Source organism: Hippocampus zosterae, chromosome 15 (assembly GCF_025434085.1).
Source record: "Hippocampus zosterae strain Florida chromosome 15, ASM2543408v3, whole genome shotgun sequence".
Classification (NCBI taxonomy): Eukaryota; Metazoa; Chordata; class Actinopteri; order Syngnathiformes; family Syngnathidae; genus Hippocampus; species Hippocampus zosterae.
The window spans coordinates 2,557,417-2,575,111 of NC_067465.1; the positions used below are offsets into that span (position 1 = coordinate 2,557,417).

The 17,695-nt window shown below is 46.4% G+C and overlaps 1 protein-coding gene across 3 annotated transcripts in view; it reads left to right on the forward strand.

Annotated features, from left to right (window-relative positions):
• tnr (tenascin R (restrictin, janusin)) overlaps positions 1–17,695 on the forward strand; it is a 111,058-nt gene that overhangs the window by 49,246 nt on the left and 44,117 nt on the right. Inside the window, exons 2-9 of one of the 3 annotated variants that reach the window (XM_052087258.1) lie at positions 7,553–7,669; positions 8,381–8,594; positions 9,489–9,589; positions 9,674–9,836; positions 10,621–11,097; positions 14,711–14,830; positions 14,953–15,096; positions 15,865–15,980. In XM_052087258.1, coding sequence (XP_051943218.1) covers positions 7,586–7,669; positions 8,381–8,594; positions 9,489–9,589; positions 9,674–9,836; positions 10,621–11,097; positions 14,711–14,830; positions 14,953–15,096; positions 15,865–15,980 — 1,419 coding nt within the window. In that variant the 5' untranslated portion in view covers positions 7,553–7,585. Of the gene's footprint in view, positions 1–7,379; positions 7,670–8,380; positions 8,595–9,488; positions 9,590–9,673; positions 9,837–10,620; positions 11,098–14,710; positions 14,831–14,952; positions 15,097–15,864; positions 15,981–17,695 lie in introns of those variants that run through there. The other 2 variants (XM_052087260.1, XM_052087259.1) reach the window with 2 other exon arrangements.

Here is a 17,695-nt window from a genome sequence, read left to right on the forward strand (position 1 = left end):
AGTGTTTTTTTCCTTCCCCCAGTAAGGAGAAAATAAATCTTATCTTGCTGTCACTTTTGTGATTGTCTGATTCATTTTTGCCTATGTCGCTCGGCGTGCCTGAAACCGTAAAAGCCATGTTGCTTTTCATTTGACTTTGCTGTGACATCATCTTTTCTCAGATCTTTTTCATTGTCAGACTCCTTTTATTATTCAAATATACAACCCAAAAAAAAATGCTATTTTGATTTTCACAAAGCTCCCTGCTTGCCTGAAGTTTACTCAGATAGACACCAGCTCGCCTGTGACCTTAATGACAAAACGAAAGAAATAACTGTGCTATCACGTAAGAACAAACCTGTCTGCACCTTGAGGCTTCCTTTAAAAAACCCAAACGTTCGATTGAAGTGATTTCCACAATCCCCAAGATATTGCGCTTGTGTGTGTTCGCTCACTTGGGATCTGCCTTGCTGAAATAGTCGCAGCCGTATGTCATCGTGACAACATCCTTGCTGATGAACTGGACGTCTTTTATCTGTCTCCTGCTCACCAACCTTCTGCTGAACGTGATAGCATCGCAAGCATGCCTCGTTTTCACATTTCAATCGGGGCTCGACAGCCTTCCGGTCACTTTAGGCCGATATATATGACGGGCTTCTAGCTTGGTTTCACCCATGGATCTATTTTTTTTTTGTGGACAATTTTAAAACCGCTCCCAAGTGTCTTAGTAAGGTTTGCTACACATGCGACATGCTTAAAAAAACCATATGCGGGAGTCGTTCATGGTTCGTAGCAACTGAACGGTAAATTTGACTTGCAAACTCGTAAAGCGCAGCGGGATGTCAGCATGCTTGTTGAAGGCGCGATAAAAATGCTGTTATCCGTCTGGGATGTGAAAGCTGTTTACGCACGCAAACAAATGAAGCCGACGATCAAATCAGGCAGGCCAAATATTTATATGACAGTTCTACATTTGAAAGGCTTGTCGCCCTTTGTGTTGTCACGCAGAACAGTTGGCGGCGACTTTTACTTTTCATTATGTTTACGCTTGAACAGCTTCACTCCATCCATCCAAAGACAGTCCGTTGAAAAACAGAATTTGGTTGGAGAAAATTACTCCTGAATGGCGAACAGAACTGCAGTCTGTCTTGACTGTCATGATTCTGTTCCGTTCGTCTCCAGCAGGTGGCAGTGGTGGAGTGATCCATTTCAGCCCTAACAACCGTAATGAAATGTTTTTTTTTTTTTTATTCACCCGTGTTGTATTGACTGCCTTCCAGTTTATTGGTAACCATTGTTTTTGAATCTGATGCCATTTAAGGGTGTGACGAGCTCTTTTCACTCTTCTGCGTTTCGAAAGGAAACTCGGGCCGCGAGAGTCGAAGCTGGTAATCCGAATAATAATGGCGGTCGTCAAAAGGCAGTCCTTCGAGAAGCTGCTTTGCGAGCAACACAATAGCAAATGCGCCGTTTGATCCGCGGCGGTTGGCTTTATCGTCGCCACACAGTTTATGGTTTTCGGATTGTTGCCGCGCGCCTCATCCTGCCCACCTTTAAACCGCGGTGGAGTGATAGCACAGGTGGGAGAGGATGTTTCATACGCACGTGTTTTTTTACTTTCATGAAAGCTTCGGGGGCCGACGCGTTGCCATTTGTGTCCCGCGAAGATACAGCTGGCTTTGAAACGGGAACATAAAAGAGGCGGCGAGAGAAATGGCTCGTCTGAAAGAGAGGGACGACGGCAACACACAACGGCGGGCGCATCAGTCGGCGGGTCGCGTTTTTTGAAGTACTTTTATGTTGGCTTTTTTTTTTTTTTGTTTTAGGTCGTGGCGGTGCATTTCAAAAAAAAAAAAGTGGGAAGAAAGATTTCAATCGAGGTGCAAAAAGCCTTTAAGCCACCCAAGCACCCAAAGCAAATACAACGTTGCGGTATTTGGATTTAAAAATATGTCATCGGGAAACCTGCAGTGTACACTTTCTGCACGTCATATAGCATTGATGGCCTCGACCTTTGTGCATTTTGATCCATTCCGGATCCCACAACTTTTGGTTTTAGTGTTATTTCAGTTTCAACCTATATTTTTTTTCTTATCTCAAGATCTGTGACTGTTTCGAAACACTTCTGATACTCTATTTGAATGAATATCAAGTTTTATAAAGGATCGTCGGAGATGGGCACTCAGAAATTACGACAAGACACTTCTGGCTACCAACAATAGGCACTTTATTGGTCCCACACAGAAATGATAACACATAATCATAACACAAGTTGTATGAAGCTAAAGAACTCTTACCGTATGCCATTAGGGCGGAGAGCCAACACCCTCAGCAGAGTGAGCTTCAATACGAGCTGGGCGTTCGTACGCTAACCCACAGCAGACTCTCGGTCCTCCTCCTTTTATTCTATAATGTGTGCTAGGGAGGGGGCGAGTGGCCATTCTCACTTCCCCCCAGCCACATTACTTTTGTTGTGTAACCAAGTGGCATATCTTATGAGAACATCCTGGTTTGTACTTTTTCCACATACTATCAGCAGAGGTACTTCTGCTTCTAATCATGAGTTTTCGGCAACAACAGGGTGTGTCTCAAGAGTTTCAGTAAAAACATGTTATTCAAGCATTTATGCAATAAACAAACTTTAAACACAATAATCATGAATACAACGATATATATTGATTAATGATGTATTTATTATACCAGTGACTTAAAAAAACAGCCACAATAATGTTAACATGTAACCCTCCTTGCATTCAATTGTAATGTGTTAAGAAATTGAATCCTGAAGTTTTCAGATTTTTCATTCAACTTCCCCATGAAAATTCTTTCATGCACAATGCAATTACGTTTTTTTAAAAAAATGAACTATATTTTCAAATGATGTCTTACTGTTATGGTAACTCATTCATTCATTCATCTTCCGAGGCGCTTGATCCTCACTAGGGTCGCGGGGGGTGCTGGAGCCTATCCCAGCTGTCTTCGGGCAGTAGGCGGGGGGGACACCCTGAATCGGTTGCCAGCCAATCGCAGGGCACACAGAAACGAACAACCATTCACACTCACACCTAGGGACAATTTAGAGTGTTCAATCAGCCTGCTATGCATATTTTTGGAATGTGGGAGGAAACCGGAGCACCCGGAGAAAACCCACGCAAGCCCGGGGAGAACATGCAAACTCCACACAGGGAGGCCGGAGCTGGAATCGAACCCGGTACCTCTGCACTGTGAAGCCGACGTGCTAACCACTGGACTACCGGGCCGCCCTGTTATGGTAACTGTACATGTTTAAAAAATATGCAGCATAATTTTTTTTCATGTCTTTTTCCATTTTGAAAGGAACACTGTCAAGCTGTAAAATGGAAAAGAAGCTGGCTGTAGTCTACCTATTGTGGAAAAAAAAAAAAAAATAGAAGGTCAGTCGGTATTCATCTGCCCCAAACAGTTCAAGACAAAATAAAACACCCAATCAATTCTCTCCAACTTGTAAATGCTTGAACTTAGAGGACGTGCACGGCCCCTTTGCCCTTTTCTTGTCATCTCTTTTATAACACCACCGTCTTCTCACACAGCTCCAACTGCTCCGCATGGCGACTCTCGACGTGTCTTTAATTCCTGATTGTCCCTCGAATCTTCAGCTCAAATCTTTTCATTGAATGCCCCCCTTTTTTTATTTTTTTATTTTGCTTTTTGTGCCCCTACTTTGAGATCCGTAAAACAAATAAAAGATAGGCAACATCATTCGTAATGTGGTGAAAATAAGCTCAGTAGGCATCAAAGCACTTTTAGCCCTGAATGATGATCATGTTTTCTCGGACGCTATGGCAACATCCTTGCCAGGCGAGCATTCAGCCGTCAAAATGTCGGAGAGCTAAATGTGTCCGAATGACGACGGCAAATTAAACGACCCCAATCGGTAGCAATTGTGCACAAGCCATATGGGTCGAGGATAAGAACATCCTACTCTTTAGTCTCGTGCCTTTTTAATTTTTTTTTTTTTTTAAATAGAAGGTGCTACGGTGAAATGAACCATTTCAAAATCTAATTGAGTGCTTTTTAAAAAAAAATCTGTCCTCTGCATAGTGCCAGGGAATTAACAGGTTTTGGCACATTGCGGAGCTGCGTGTGCACGGCTCTCTTTGCTTCGTTATCACATTAAAAAAAAAAAAGTGCATTCGAGCTTTCTGCTCATTTGTTTCCACGAACCTTTTACAGCAGGGGTGTCCAAACTTTTTGCCAAGGGGGCCAGATTTTATGTGGTAAAATGTCGGGGGGCCGACCTTGGCTGACATTCTTTACATTGAACAACAATATTGTTCAACAAATTTTAGTAAGCCAGTCTGTTTCACATTTCCATTTTTATTTTAATTTCAACAATCTTAAGAATTTCTTTTGGTTCATTTGAAACAGGAATTTGAAATATGACATATTAGTCAATATAAACACGGAGCGATGTCTTGTTAACTCGTCAGTGATGCCCTCTGGTGTCTAAATGCTATTACTCATTTAGTGAATGCTATTACTCATTTAGCCACTAGAGGGAAGCAGTACTCTATGAAACATCACTCACCAGTCTACGAGACCTCAGTCAATGCAACACGTGTTCCATTGCGCCCAACCTGCGGGCCAGACGGCACTGATTTTATGACAGGGGCCGAGGGCCGGATGAAATTCGACCGCGGGCCGGATTTGGCCCGCGGGCCGGACTTTGGACATGCCTGTTTTACAGCTTCCTTTCCAGCTCGTCACCGATTGGTCGTATTATTTGCTTTTCAACTGTAACCCTCTTTCTTGGTTGCGATCTTTGCCCCCTTGAAATCATCTTGAGAAAAGACTGGTCGCAGTTGATGAACGGACCCCGCTGGCCTCAAAAGACAAAGCAATTTGCTCAAAGTGATGGTAATAATGGGAAAGGCACGCTGCTGATGTTGCCAGAGAGGAAGGCAAGCTGGGGCTAAACTGAGAGATGGAGACTGTGAGTAATCACCTACGCAATAAGACCTGGTCTCGGTTTGGTCTTTGTGTTTGGGGTGGCAGGACATTAACCCGCAAGGTTAATGCGAAGCCCAAATGGAGGTTGCGGCTCGGCGTGCGTGGGGTCGGCCAGGGGAGGCATAACCGGGGCTGGTGTCAGAAACGCCGCAAAAAAAAACAATGAATAAAACAAATGGGGAAAGTGTCGCTCTTTCTCTTCTTTGAACTCCGAGAATCAAAGTGAGCGGGGAGTGGGGGGGGGGGGGGGAGACTTTCAACGGATAACGAAAATCCTCTCAGTAAGAGAAAAATGAAAAGCCATCAGAGGAATGAAAGCGGCTGATGAGTATGACGCCGGCAGATAATGAAAAATGAAAGTGGCAAATGAAAGAGCGAAACGGGGGAAGGAGAGGGGGGGGGGGGTTATTTGAGAAGAGGAAATTGAACAGAATGGTCAACTTGACCACTTGGCTTGCTCTTGGCCCCTCCCTTTGTGACATCACTGGGCCAGTTCAAATCAGCACGGGGATGTTTTGTGGCCGAGACGAGCTTCCGAGTTGAGAAAGAGTACCGTACTTGATGTCTTCTCATCCGCCGATTGCTCCGACAAACGGCGTCCCTCAGGGTCTGGCAGCTGGAGATGCGACAGAGATTGCCGTGACGGATGGATTACAGGAGGCAAAATGCATCATAAATGTCCTCCTTTTGACCATTCTCGGAGTGAACGAATCTAATTTTGGTGAAAACTGCAAATTGCCGTGCGCTCGCTGTCTTGAATGCGCCTTTGATCATTTACTTTTGGACTCGGGGTAATTCAGTGGTTGTATTACGCATGTATTGATTTCAGATTTTTTTTTTTTTCCTTCATCAAATGACTTTGCGAAGTTGCTCAAAATCAGTCGGCCGCCTACTCTTCAGAGCCAGCCGATCCCACGTTTCATTTTTCACACGCGGGGGGTTCATGTTTCGGGCCTACGCGATTTAGCAGCGAGGGGCTGCATGCTGACATTTCTAATTAGCATCAAGGCGGGCAGGATGGTGATTACAATGACAAGAGAGAAAAAACACTTGATGCATGACACTGCTTACGGTGACGTGCGCGCATTTCAAGCAGTGGCACTCAGAGATTTGTGCCGACTGCATGCGTTCAACTCCGTGCGTGGATCTCCTTGAGGATAAATCAAGCCTGGAGGATGTAGAAACCTCTTGCCTTGGAGTGAGGGAAGCCATCCTTAATTGAGCCTCTGTGGATCTCATGCGCAGATTGAAGACGCTTCTGGGGCATCGGGCTTTGCACTTTGACCTTTGGACCGAACCCAAGCTTGTGACATTGAATGCATGGCTATGAAAGTGTGAAACCGCTCTTAACATAAAGCTGCACAATTTCTTTCCTCAATTGCAATCCTTACATTTCAGCTTTAAAAAAAAAAAGCAAATTGCTCTTCGCAGAGGATAAAGAATATGTCTGTCTAAATGTTGCTCCGCCGCTATGTTCGAATACCATTTTCCTTGCAAATGAAAAACAAACATCATCTGAATGGCGTCTTCTACCTCAAATTCCTGAATTGCGTTTTTCGTGTCTCGAGGCATGACTCTTAATAACCCTTAATCACACTCCACATGTTTAATTTGAAGTCGTCACTTGGCAACGCATGACCAAATTTGGAAGTGCTGACATGGCAGCCGACCAGGAACTAAAAACGGAGATTTTGCCACTCATTCGACGGCGCCTTGATTAGATTTGCCTTTCAGCCCCTGCTCAAATTGATACATCTATCCCACTCCAACTGCAAAGGAAGACCAAGTCCATGTTCTATTTTCACTTCCTGTCGCCGTAATAGTCATGACAATCCGATACGTGTGTCCGCAGAGAGAAAATCAGAATCGTCTGAAAGTTAAAAACAATCATAATAAACCTGGTCTTGCCTGAACATCGCACATTGTCTCATGTGCACGGACTCCAATCCACTCATTGTGCAAGGAGGGGACCGCGCGTATCTTTTATTCCGGCATGTTCTCCGCCTGTGCTCTCTCTCACTCGCCGACTCGGCGGACAGAGGATTACAGCGGCATCGCTCCAAACCACGTCTCTCCTGAAATCCTTCTATCAGCTCCCTCCGCGAGCAACACTTTAGCGCTGCCCGCTCGCGGAGAGATCAAATGTCTGTGATTGCGTTGAGAAATGCGTTCGGCGGTTCTGAGAAGCGCTTCAATCCTCTAAGCTTGATTCTTTCTCCCCCCCCCCCCCCTCCTGTCGAAAGCCAATCACTCCACGTCTGATCAAAGGTATTTATTTTCCATTTACTGAATCTGACGCTGGGAGTCCCTTTACACACAGACACACACGCAAACACAATTGCAGCAAGTCTATTGACGCCATAGTGCCATTGAGCAATGGACGTTGAACAGGAACACGCCGTCTTTAACTCTGAAGTCATTCACAAAGATTGAAATACGGTAAACTCGCATAAAGGAGGAGACTTGGTCCCCCCCCCCCCAACCTTTTGACTGCACTTTTCTTGTTATTCCGCTGCTCTATTTCTTTCTTTGGTTCCAATTCCACCGTTCCGATTGGCCGTGTGTTCCATTCCTTCCGCCGCAGGTGTGAGCGGAAGGAGAGAGGTTTGTTCCCAGCATGCCACTTGCCCTGAAGCGCCACGCGGCCTCTGCGCCGACCCCAGGCTGGATCCTGGTTTTTGCTCTCTTTTTGGCTGTGCAGGTAATAATAATGATAATAATCATACATTTTATTTATAAGCCGACACTTAACAGGTCTTATCTCAAAGATCTCTGTCTACTGTATTCTCATGTCATTTTATACATATCTTTATATGTGTGTGTATCTATCTAGTTTTTTTTAAATTACGTTACATTTGAAAGGGAAGTTTTTTGTTTTGAAAAACATCCAATCACACATTTGCAGGGCACAAAAGAACAACATGAGGCCAAAAGACGGATTTGGTTTTTTTTTTAAATTGTTGAATTGTAACTAGGGCGGCCCGGTAGTCCAGTGGTTAGCACGTGGGCTTCACAGTGCAGAGGTACCGGGTTCGATTCCAGCTCCGGCCTCCCTGTGTGGAGTTTGCATGTTCTCCCCGGGCCTGCGTGGGTTTTCTCCGGGTGCTCCGGTTTCCTCCCACATTCCAAAAACATGCGTGGCAGGCTGATTGAACACTCTAAATTGTCCCTAGGTGTGAGTGTGAGTGCGAATGGTTGTTCGTTTCTGTGTGCCCTGCGATTGGCTGGCAACTGATTCAGGGTGTGGCCCGCCTACTGCCCGAAGACTGCTGGGATAGGCTCCAGCACCCCCCCCCCCCCCCCCCCCCCGCGACCCTAGTGAGGAACAAGCGGCTCGGAAAATGAATGAATGAATTGTAACTGTTTTAACAAATCTGACAAAAAGTGCTTCCCCCCCCCCCCCCCTCAATAGGGTGCTACTTACGCTGCTCCCTCCGCTGACACTAAGCTGGTTCGGAGCACTCGAGTGAGGAGACAGATCCCAGACGGGGAAGCGCCCTCCGCTTCCTCCACCAACCAGACGATGCAGCAGCAACCTTTAGTCTTCAATCACGTGTACAACATCAACGTACCCGTGGAATCTCTTTGCTCCGTCGACCTTGACACCTCCGCACCACCGGAGGACGGTGAGGTTTTCTTCTTCTTTTTTTCTGCTGGCGCGGTGATCGGCTTTTGTCTACAGACGGATGCGAGGGCATTCAAATTCAAGGCTTGTGTTTGAAATGTACTTTCACCAACCATGCAGTTGGTTATTTGTCTACCAACACAAAGGGTCAAAGGTTACCTTTGTAAGAATGTTGAATTTTTGGTTCAAGCGACCTTGAAAAAGGCACCTTATGCTTCCAGCCCCGATTTGGAAAGCCAAATGTGGCAATAATTAAGGTTGATGGCTGGAATGGGTCAACGTTTGGATCCCCTTATAAACCAAACATTAACTAAACACCCAAAGTTGAAGAATAACAAAATTATATTTTTTTTTTCAGGGGAAAAAAAAGTTGTCCTGTAATGTTAAAGATTTTTTTTTAAAGATTGACAAGAAGGCAAATATTATTTTGATGTTTAAAAAGTTTTTTTTCTTTCTCCCAAATTTTTGTTATACTTTGATTCGATAAGATGAATATTTAAAAAATATATATTTCAAAAATGCAACTTTGTTGTTGTAATATTATTTCTTTCAACCTGGAAAAAAGCAGAACTATGTTCAAACCTGATACCAAGGACACATTGGAACATTTTCGCAAAACAAGAGAAAATACAATTACGAGCAAAAACATTTTGGGGATTTGGTAAGAAAAATTGGAATGACTAACAGTAATGTTTCCGGAGTAAATTTTCAGGGGGTGCGGGGAGGGGGGGACATTATTCCTGTAACAATACGCCTTTTATGTAAGAACAATTTAATTCATGCTTCATTCATTCAACATACTTGTAGTTGATGAATGATACGGCAATTTCATCCAATTATGCGGGCCCACTGGTGTAGATTATCGAGGTAAAAAAAATAAAATTCTTTTTCCAAGGCCCGCGTGCTGAGCTCGGGTCCAGAGCTTCTCTGGAGGCACCACTGGACACAGTTGGACCTACAGAGTACACCGAACAGACACTGGATGCCGACAGCCAGGTATCTGCTTCTTCTACATCTTTGTCCAAAAATGAACAAGAACATTGAAAAAAAAAAAAAAAACATTTGCGTGTCCTTTTTCAGATGACGTTCACTCACCGTATCAACATCCCGAAAGCGGCATGCGGATGTCCGGCAACTGTCACGATCCAACAGCTCGCCGCCAGGGTGGAGATGCTGGAGAGGGAGCTCTCCGTGCTCCGAGATCACTGTGGAACCGGTTGCTGTCGGGAGAACCCGGCCATCGGTGAGGGAGTCGGGAAAAACGCATCCTCTGCCATTGTGGTTGTTTGTTCTTGCGCATCAGTGCGTCCTGTGATACTGCAATGGGACAAGTACACTCAGCCGACTTGGTATCGGTCTGCAAAAAAGTGGTTTCAAACATTCCTACTTTTCGGAATGGATGACTGAGAAAACTAAACTTGCACTGTCTTCAATTTGCCACATGATGGCGCCAAAGCTATTTTAAAAAATGTTAGACATGGCTTTGGCCTGAGCACAATTTTTTTTTAAAAACAAAAATCAAATGGGCGGCCCGGTAGTCCAGTGGTTAGCACTTGGGCTTCACAGTGCAGAGGTACCGGGTTCGATTCCAGCTCCGGCCTCCCTGTGTGGAGTTTGCATGTTCTCCCCGGGCCTGCGTGGGTTTTCTCCGGGTGCTCCGGTTTCCGCCCACATTCCAAAAATATGCGTGGCAGGCTGATTGAACACTCTAAATTGTCCCTAGGTGTGAGTGTGAACGTGGATGGTTGTTCGTCTCTGTGTGCCCTGCGATTGGCTGGCAACCGATTCAGGGTGTCCCCCGCCTCCTGCCCGGAGACAGCTGGGATAGGCTCCAGCACCCCCTGCGACCCTAGTGAGGATCAAGCGGTACGGAAGATGAATGAATGAATGAATGAAAAATCAAATGTGACAGAAAACCGGTTCCTCACAGCCTTCACTGAAGTTTTCGTATGAAATCAGTTGAAAATCTGCCAACTCTGCACATGACCCAACTTATTTTTTGGCTTCACGCATAAATGTGTCTCCAGGCCGCTTCGACTATTTCCCCGGATGCAACGGCCACGGCAGCTTCAGCCTGGAGCTGTGCGGCTGCGTATGCGACGAAGGCTGGACCGGCAAAAACTGCTCCGAGCCCCGTTGCCCCAACGACTGCTCCGGCCAGGGCGTGTGCATCGAAGGGGAGTGCGTGTGCGACCGCGACTTCGCCGGGGAAAACTGCTCCGAGCCCCGTTGCCCGGCCGACTGCTCGGGCCGCGGCTTGTGCATCGACGGCGAGTGCGTGTGCGAGGACTCCTTCACCGGAGAGGACTGCATGGTCGGGAGATGCGTGAACGATTGCTCGGACCAGGGACTGTGCGTCAACGGAACGTGCCGGTGCCGCCCCGGCTACGTGGGGGAAGACTGCTCGCTGGTGTACTGCGCCAACAATTGCAGCAAGAAGGGAATCTGCAAGGACGGATTCTGCGTGTGCCAGGACGGCTTTGCCGGAGATGACTGCAACTCAGGTAAATGACTTGCCGATGTTGGCGCATGATGACGACGTTTGAAACTGGGTTTGATGATTCGAGGGACATTACTCCGGGGAAACGTGGAGATGAAACTACTTTTGAGGCCTTTGACTCAAAGTTGAACTGCGGGTCGGCGGGTGTGGACAGACTGTCTGCGCGCGATACGTATGCAGATAAATGAAACGGATTTCATCGGAAGAAATTCATTCAACCACCCTGGCGGAGTATGAAATGCCACACTTGGCGGCCTCCCCCCCCCACCCCACTTCCCGGTGATGCATTTGCATTAGAGATTATTCGTTCATCCATTCATCCATCTTCCGAGGCGCTTGATCCTCACTAGGGTCGCGGGGGGTGCTGGAGCCTATCCCAGCTGTCTTCGGGCAGTAGGCGGGGGGGCACACCCTGAATCGGTTGCCAGCCAATCGCAGGACACACAGAAACGAACAACCATTCGCACTCACACTAAGGGACAATTTAGAGTGTTCAATCAGCCTGCCACGCATGTTTTTGGAATGTGGGAGGAAACCGGAGCACCCGGAGAAAACCCACGCAGGCCCGGGGAGAACATGCAAGCTCCACACAGGGAGGCCGGAGCTGGAACCGAACCCGGTACCTCTGCACTGTGAAGCCGACGTGCAAACCACTGGACCACCGTGCCGCCCCAGAGATTATGTAGCAGTAATTAAAGTAAGCAAGTTCTACCGACCGTCTTTTTTTTTTTTCGGTGCCCGCCTCATTCGAATGCAGGCGGCAGCGTGTCCGACTAGCCGCCCAGCAGAAGGTGTAGAAGCATTCATTTGTCAAATGTCACATTAATCCTAGGAGAGAGGCGTCACATTAGCCGCCGCCGAGTCGGCCTTGGGAGTCTCACGCTTTGTTCCGCGCACCAAATATCAGATCCTCCTCTGCCATTTGGGAGGCGACCGTCAACGCAGTGATGGATGAGACCAGACATGGGAGCGGATGACAGATAGGCGCTATTCTCTGGTTGATCCCTCCTGGCCGCCCTTAATTTGATCCAAGTCAGGTGCTCTGAATTGCTGATAACTTGGCAATTAGATGTGGGAAATTGACGGCGTTATTCGCGGAATACTAAACAAAGCGGTCCAATTAGCGCCGACCTGTAGGTTGACGGGTTTCAGCGTTGAGCAGAAAGAGCGGAATATGTTTCCGCTGGCCTCAAGCACCCTCCCATTATGGGGAATAATGACGGCTGTTGACTTAAAATGGGATGCTTCAGGCGTGAGATAAGAGGAACGCGCATCTTTACATACGCGCGTCCGTCCACCCGCGACGTAGCGATCAACTTGAACCGAGTCGCGCTATTTCATCTTGACAGCAAAGGTATTTCGCCGCCATTCCAGGAAGCACTCGTATGACTGTCAGATAGATGAAAGTTGACTTTTTTAAGCGCAGGCGCGCAGTAGGACATGAGAATGCCTAAGAAAAGGATTCTTTGGATATCCGACACGTCAGTCAAGCACCTTTTTGTCGAGAAACACGTTTGTCATTGTCGTGTTTGTCAAACAAGCTTGTTGTTCGACGGGATGTACCGATACCCGCTAACACTTGTGGACTCGCCAACGCCAACTTCCGATACTTGAAATGACACCTTGCCATTGTGAGCCGGAGTTCAAAATGTATTGTCGTACTTTATACCCCAAAATAAATAAATCGGTCACATGAGCAAACATAAAACGCACCCAATTTAGCTACTATTGGATACTAAATATCGGAACACCCCATTTTCCGAGTGTTCCCCTGAGGTGAGTCCTAATGATATGCTGACTACTCTTCAATCAATCAAAATGGGGATTTTGATTGATTGGGGAAATTGGGGAAACCATATCAATGTTTAATCGCCTCAACATATTACAAACACGGGACACAACAAATTGATGAATAACTGGTTTTAAAATCATAAATCAAGAATAATGACTGTTATTGTGGATTACATATGACCATTTGAAATTTTGGCTAGACTTTAGCAAGCGTCATGGAACTTGACATGCTTGATTTGCTTTCGCGGGCCGCATTCAAATGATGTGGCGGGCCAGATCTGGCCCCCGGGCCTTGACTTTGAAACATGTGATCTATTCATTCATTCATTCATTCATTCATCTTCCTAACCGCTTGATCCTCACTAGGGTCGCGGGGGGTGCTGGAGCCTATCCCAGCTGTCTCCGGGCAGTAGGCGGGGGACACCCTGAATCGGTTGCCAGCCAATCGCAGGGCACACAGAAACGAACAACCATTCGCACTCACACTCACACCGAGGGACAATTTAGAGTGTTCAATCAGCATGCTACGCATGTTTTTGGAATGTGGGAGGAAACCGGAGCACCCGGAGAAAACCCACGCAGGCCCGGGGAGAACATGCAAACTCCACACAGGGAGGCCGGAGCTGGAATCTAACCCGGTACCTCTGCACTGTGAAGCCGACGTGCTAACCACTGGGGTCGCCCACTTGTGATCTAAGGGATGATATATACAAACGTCTCCAAGTCAGTGACTCAAGAGCCAGCACCCCCCCCCCCCCAACTCCCCCAAACACCCGCCCCCGCTCCCTCCTCATGCAGATTGACTGCTACAAAGTGGCCAATATGCTAAACAGCCCGTGGCCATCTGTCAAGGGGTCGATGAAAAGGGCCACTAAAGTATCCAAAGGGTTCCCCGTGGAGGATTGTAATGTCCAATATCACAGGACGCGGAGATTATGATGAGGAGATGCCATTTCCAACTCTGCTGGGTTTTTTTTTTTTTTCCTCCTCTCGGTTGATGTCCCCATTTCAGACTGCCACCTCCTCCCCCCTCCCCTCTTATCTCCCGTCTGAGCGTGCATTCGTCTGTCTCCTTACTTCAGCGAGCAACGGCGTCATGTGTTTCAGTCTTCTCCGCCCGTGCCTTTCGCTTCTCTCCCTTCCTTGACTGCCATCTTTTTTTTTTGGGGGGGGTGTTGGCAAATGAACTGTAAACACTCTTGTTTTTATGCAGGCGCATTACAATTCAACAGCAGCTCTCGGCGCATGACTTGACTTGACTATTGCCACTTCAACCTGGCAGGACCGTGCCTCTGCCTTTCGCGTTAACACTCGGTCGCTTGTGGCTGTTCATTTCCTTTCACAAGCTGGCATAAACAAAGCTTACACAACACCTGCAGATTTGAGAAGTTGACAGTTTTTTGGATGAAGTTACACGTTACAAGGGAGATTTGGTATTCCGGGGGACCCCTTGACGATGCAAATGCCAATTAAATATAATTACATCACAAATCTTTGTATCACCCTCTTTTTTAGCCCCTCGTTCTTCAGACTCTATTTTTCTCTCATCGGCTTTCTCTCTTTGATGTGCACTAACCCGTGGCTGATCACGTGGCGTTCTCAAACGACCATGACGGCCCGAAGCTAACATCTGTTAACATCAGAAACACAATTAATGTATATTGTAATAATAATCATGTAATTACTAATTAATAAGTAGTTTTAGAATGTGCAAGCATTGCAATACTCACCTTTTATTTTTTTGGACAATCACACTATGTTGCAGTTTGGTCTTTTTGTCATGACTTGGACTGAATTAGCATCCCCCCCCCCCTTCCCCCCAACAGTTGCACCTGCCATGAACCTGAAAGTCCGAGGCGTAACAGATAGAGATATCGAACTGGAGTGGGACGGTTCTGTGGTGCTGACGGATTTTCTCGTGACCTACACACCAAGCAGCCCGGGAGGTGAGTCTGATGATGGGCTTGAATGTCAAAGCGCACCGGACACCTCCGCAGAATTCAGTTGACAATCGGCTTCTAAATAATGGAAAAGATCAACCTCGTGTTTATTTTTTCCATCCCGCCAGGTATTCAACTCGAAATCCGTCTCCCGGGGAATACCACATCCTGCACTATCTCAGACCTGGATGCAGGAATGGAGTACAACATCAACGTGTTTGCCGTCATTAATAACAGCATCAGTGTTCCTGCCAGCATTACTGTCGCAACCTGTAAGCGTGCCGCCATGTTTTATTCATTTTCAGATTCAATGCATAAAGAAAACTAATGGGGTACGCTCCTGAGCATGGACGGAGCAAGAATGTCACCTGCTCCGCCGTGCCACCTGGTTCCCATTTCCTCCCACCCCAACACACTGTTGCAAATACAGTAGACACACACACACACACACACACACACACACACACACACACACGCACAGGCATAGCTTTTGAAGGTGTTTTGCTTCCACTTACAAATACAGGAAGCCATCTACTCCGTAAATAAGTCATGGGAAGCATAAAATGTTCAGCATATTGGAGTATTTCCAAATCGATCAAATATGATATTTATTTATGTATTTATGATCCTACCTGTGATTTTTAGGAGCTGTAGAATGGAGTATATACTAGTTTCTTACCTCAGCTCTCCCACAATCTCATGTGGATAAGCGCTCTCGAAAAAAGGATGGATTGGATATTTCCATCCCTCAAGTGGCTCAGTACTTGGTCTTCATATACAAAATGTAAATGACTTGAAGCGCACCAGAGACTAGAAACTAATTGCGCTACGAGCAATTCAAAAAGCTTTTTTTTTTGGAAAAGCTTCCCAGTCTAATAAGTGAAATGTCATTTGGAAATGAGAGGCAAAGGAGAACGGAGCAAATAAAATGCATGAGGGAAAAGTTCAACATTGGACACTTTCAGCATGCGATGGACGTGATTTATGTGCCAATGCGGGTGACAGAGGGAAAAATGACCCGTCTCTCACTTGGACACCAGATCTCTCCAATCCAGATGGTTTAGTCTTCAAATCCATCACCGAGACGTCAGTCGAGGTCCAGTGGCAACCTTCCTACTATTCCTTCGATGGCTGGGAGATCAGCTTCATCCCGAAGGTACTGTACTACGACCAACAGTCGATTAAAGAGGGAGTTTGTCAAAACTGCTTGGAAATTTTTGCATGTAGACTCGCGTCACTGACCTCACCTGGAACTCTCTGACCAAAGCCACGCCCCTCCCCGTGAGCCCGATTGACGTAGACGCAAGCTGTTCTCAGAGTTATGAATGAAATCGGATGACATTCACCACACACACGTCAGGGGGAGCTCAGGATCCGTCCTGCCTGCACCTTTTGATGAAATCCATCAAAATAGCATCGCGTCACCTACACCGCAACTTAGACCTGCTTTGAGGCGGTCGAAACATTCGTCTACTTTCTGCCACCAAATTGTCAGGCGCAGTGCGGTCTGCCGAATTTTAATTAAAGGAGGATTTGCGCCTGCACGAAAATCACGACAGCATTTGCCGCTAGCTGCAAAAAAAAATAGAGCCCTAAATATCTATTGGAGGTTTTATTTTGGAAACGTACAATCGTTTAAAAATCCAAAACAGGTGACAATGTATGTGTTTGTGAAGCGGAAATATTGTTTTCCTCGTATACTACTGACAGGTCGCTAATACCAATTTTAACAAGTATTTTTTTCATATTTTCTTTTCTTCATGGGGAGACTTCAATGAGATTTAGGGGGGGGGGGGGGTGAAAAAAAGTTCAAATGGATGCATTGGCATCCAAACGCGTTTTGAATCCATGCGGTATTAGCGATCAAAATATGGCAATGAATTGGTTTTGCCCAATTCAAAGTCTGTTTTGAATTCGACTGCCGGATTGTGTGAAGCTTATTGGCTATTAAAAGGATGATCCGGTAAACCCCTTTGAGAGCATAACCCTTTGTTCAACCGTACTCAGACTGGGTCCAAAGCCAGTAATCAAAAACCTTTCTCCTTCTAAATCTGCCGGCAAACTCAGGTACTCTGGGCACTTTAATCTCAGCCCTCTCCCAGTAATTGGTTTTCTCCTTTAAGGTCTCCCATGGGGGAAGATGTGCTTTGATTTGACCGGTTTCCAAGCTTTTAATGTGACGATGCGGTCCTTTTTTTTTGGTAGGGGGCGGGGAGTATATCTTTTTTTTCAAGCCCTTTTAAATGTAGAACGTCTCGAAGTAAAATTTAAAACAACAAGAACCACAAAAACAGTCCCTGCTAATTTGATTGTATTGCTTTTAGCGCACCCGTCTGCTTTTTTCACATCCGGTCGTTCATGGGTACTTGCCCTTTTTTTCTCTCTTTCCAGTAACATCCAACTCCCCACTCATCCCTCCATCCCATTTTTAACTCTTCCATTTCCCACCTCCTCGTTGTGATCGCCAAACGGCCGCCTCGCCCCAAAGGTAACCTCCAGCCTCGTCTTTTCCCTGCAAGCGCTCCTCCCTCCCCCACCCGCCACCCATCTTCGTGTACTTTGGCAAGCCTCCGAGGGAAATTGCATTAGGAGTTTGAAGTCCTGCCCTCCCCTGTGAATTTAATCTAGAAATGGGGGGGAAAGGGGGATTGTGAATTTTAACAATCTCTGACTGGAAATGTGTATTAGGGCTTTTGTTTATGCAAACACTTGTCTCATTTGTTGCCAATTAAGGAGGGGTGAACTTCACATTCTGCGACGACTGCAGAGGTGACATTTTCCAGCAGATGTGAACGTCATTATGGCCGATGTTTCTCTTTATTTTAACACATTCCTTAAAAAAAATAACATGATTCAATTTGCGAGATGGGC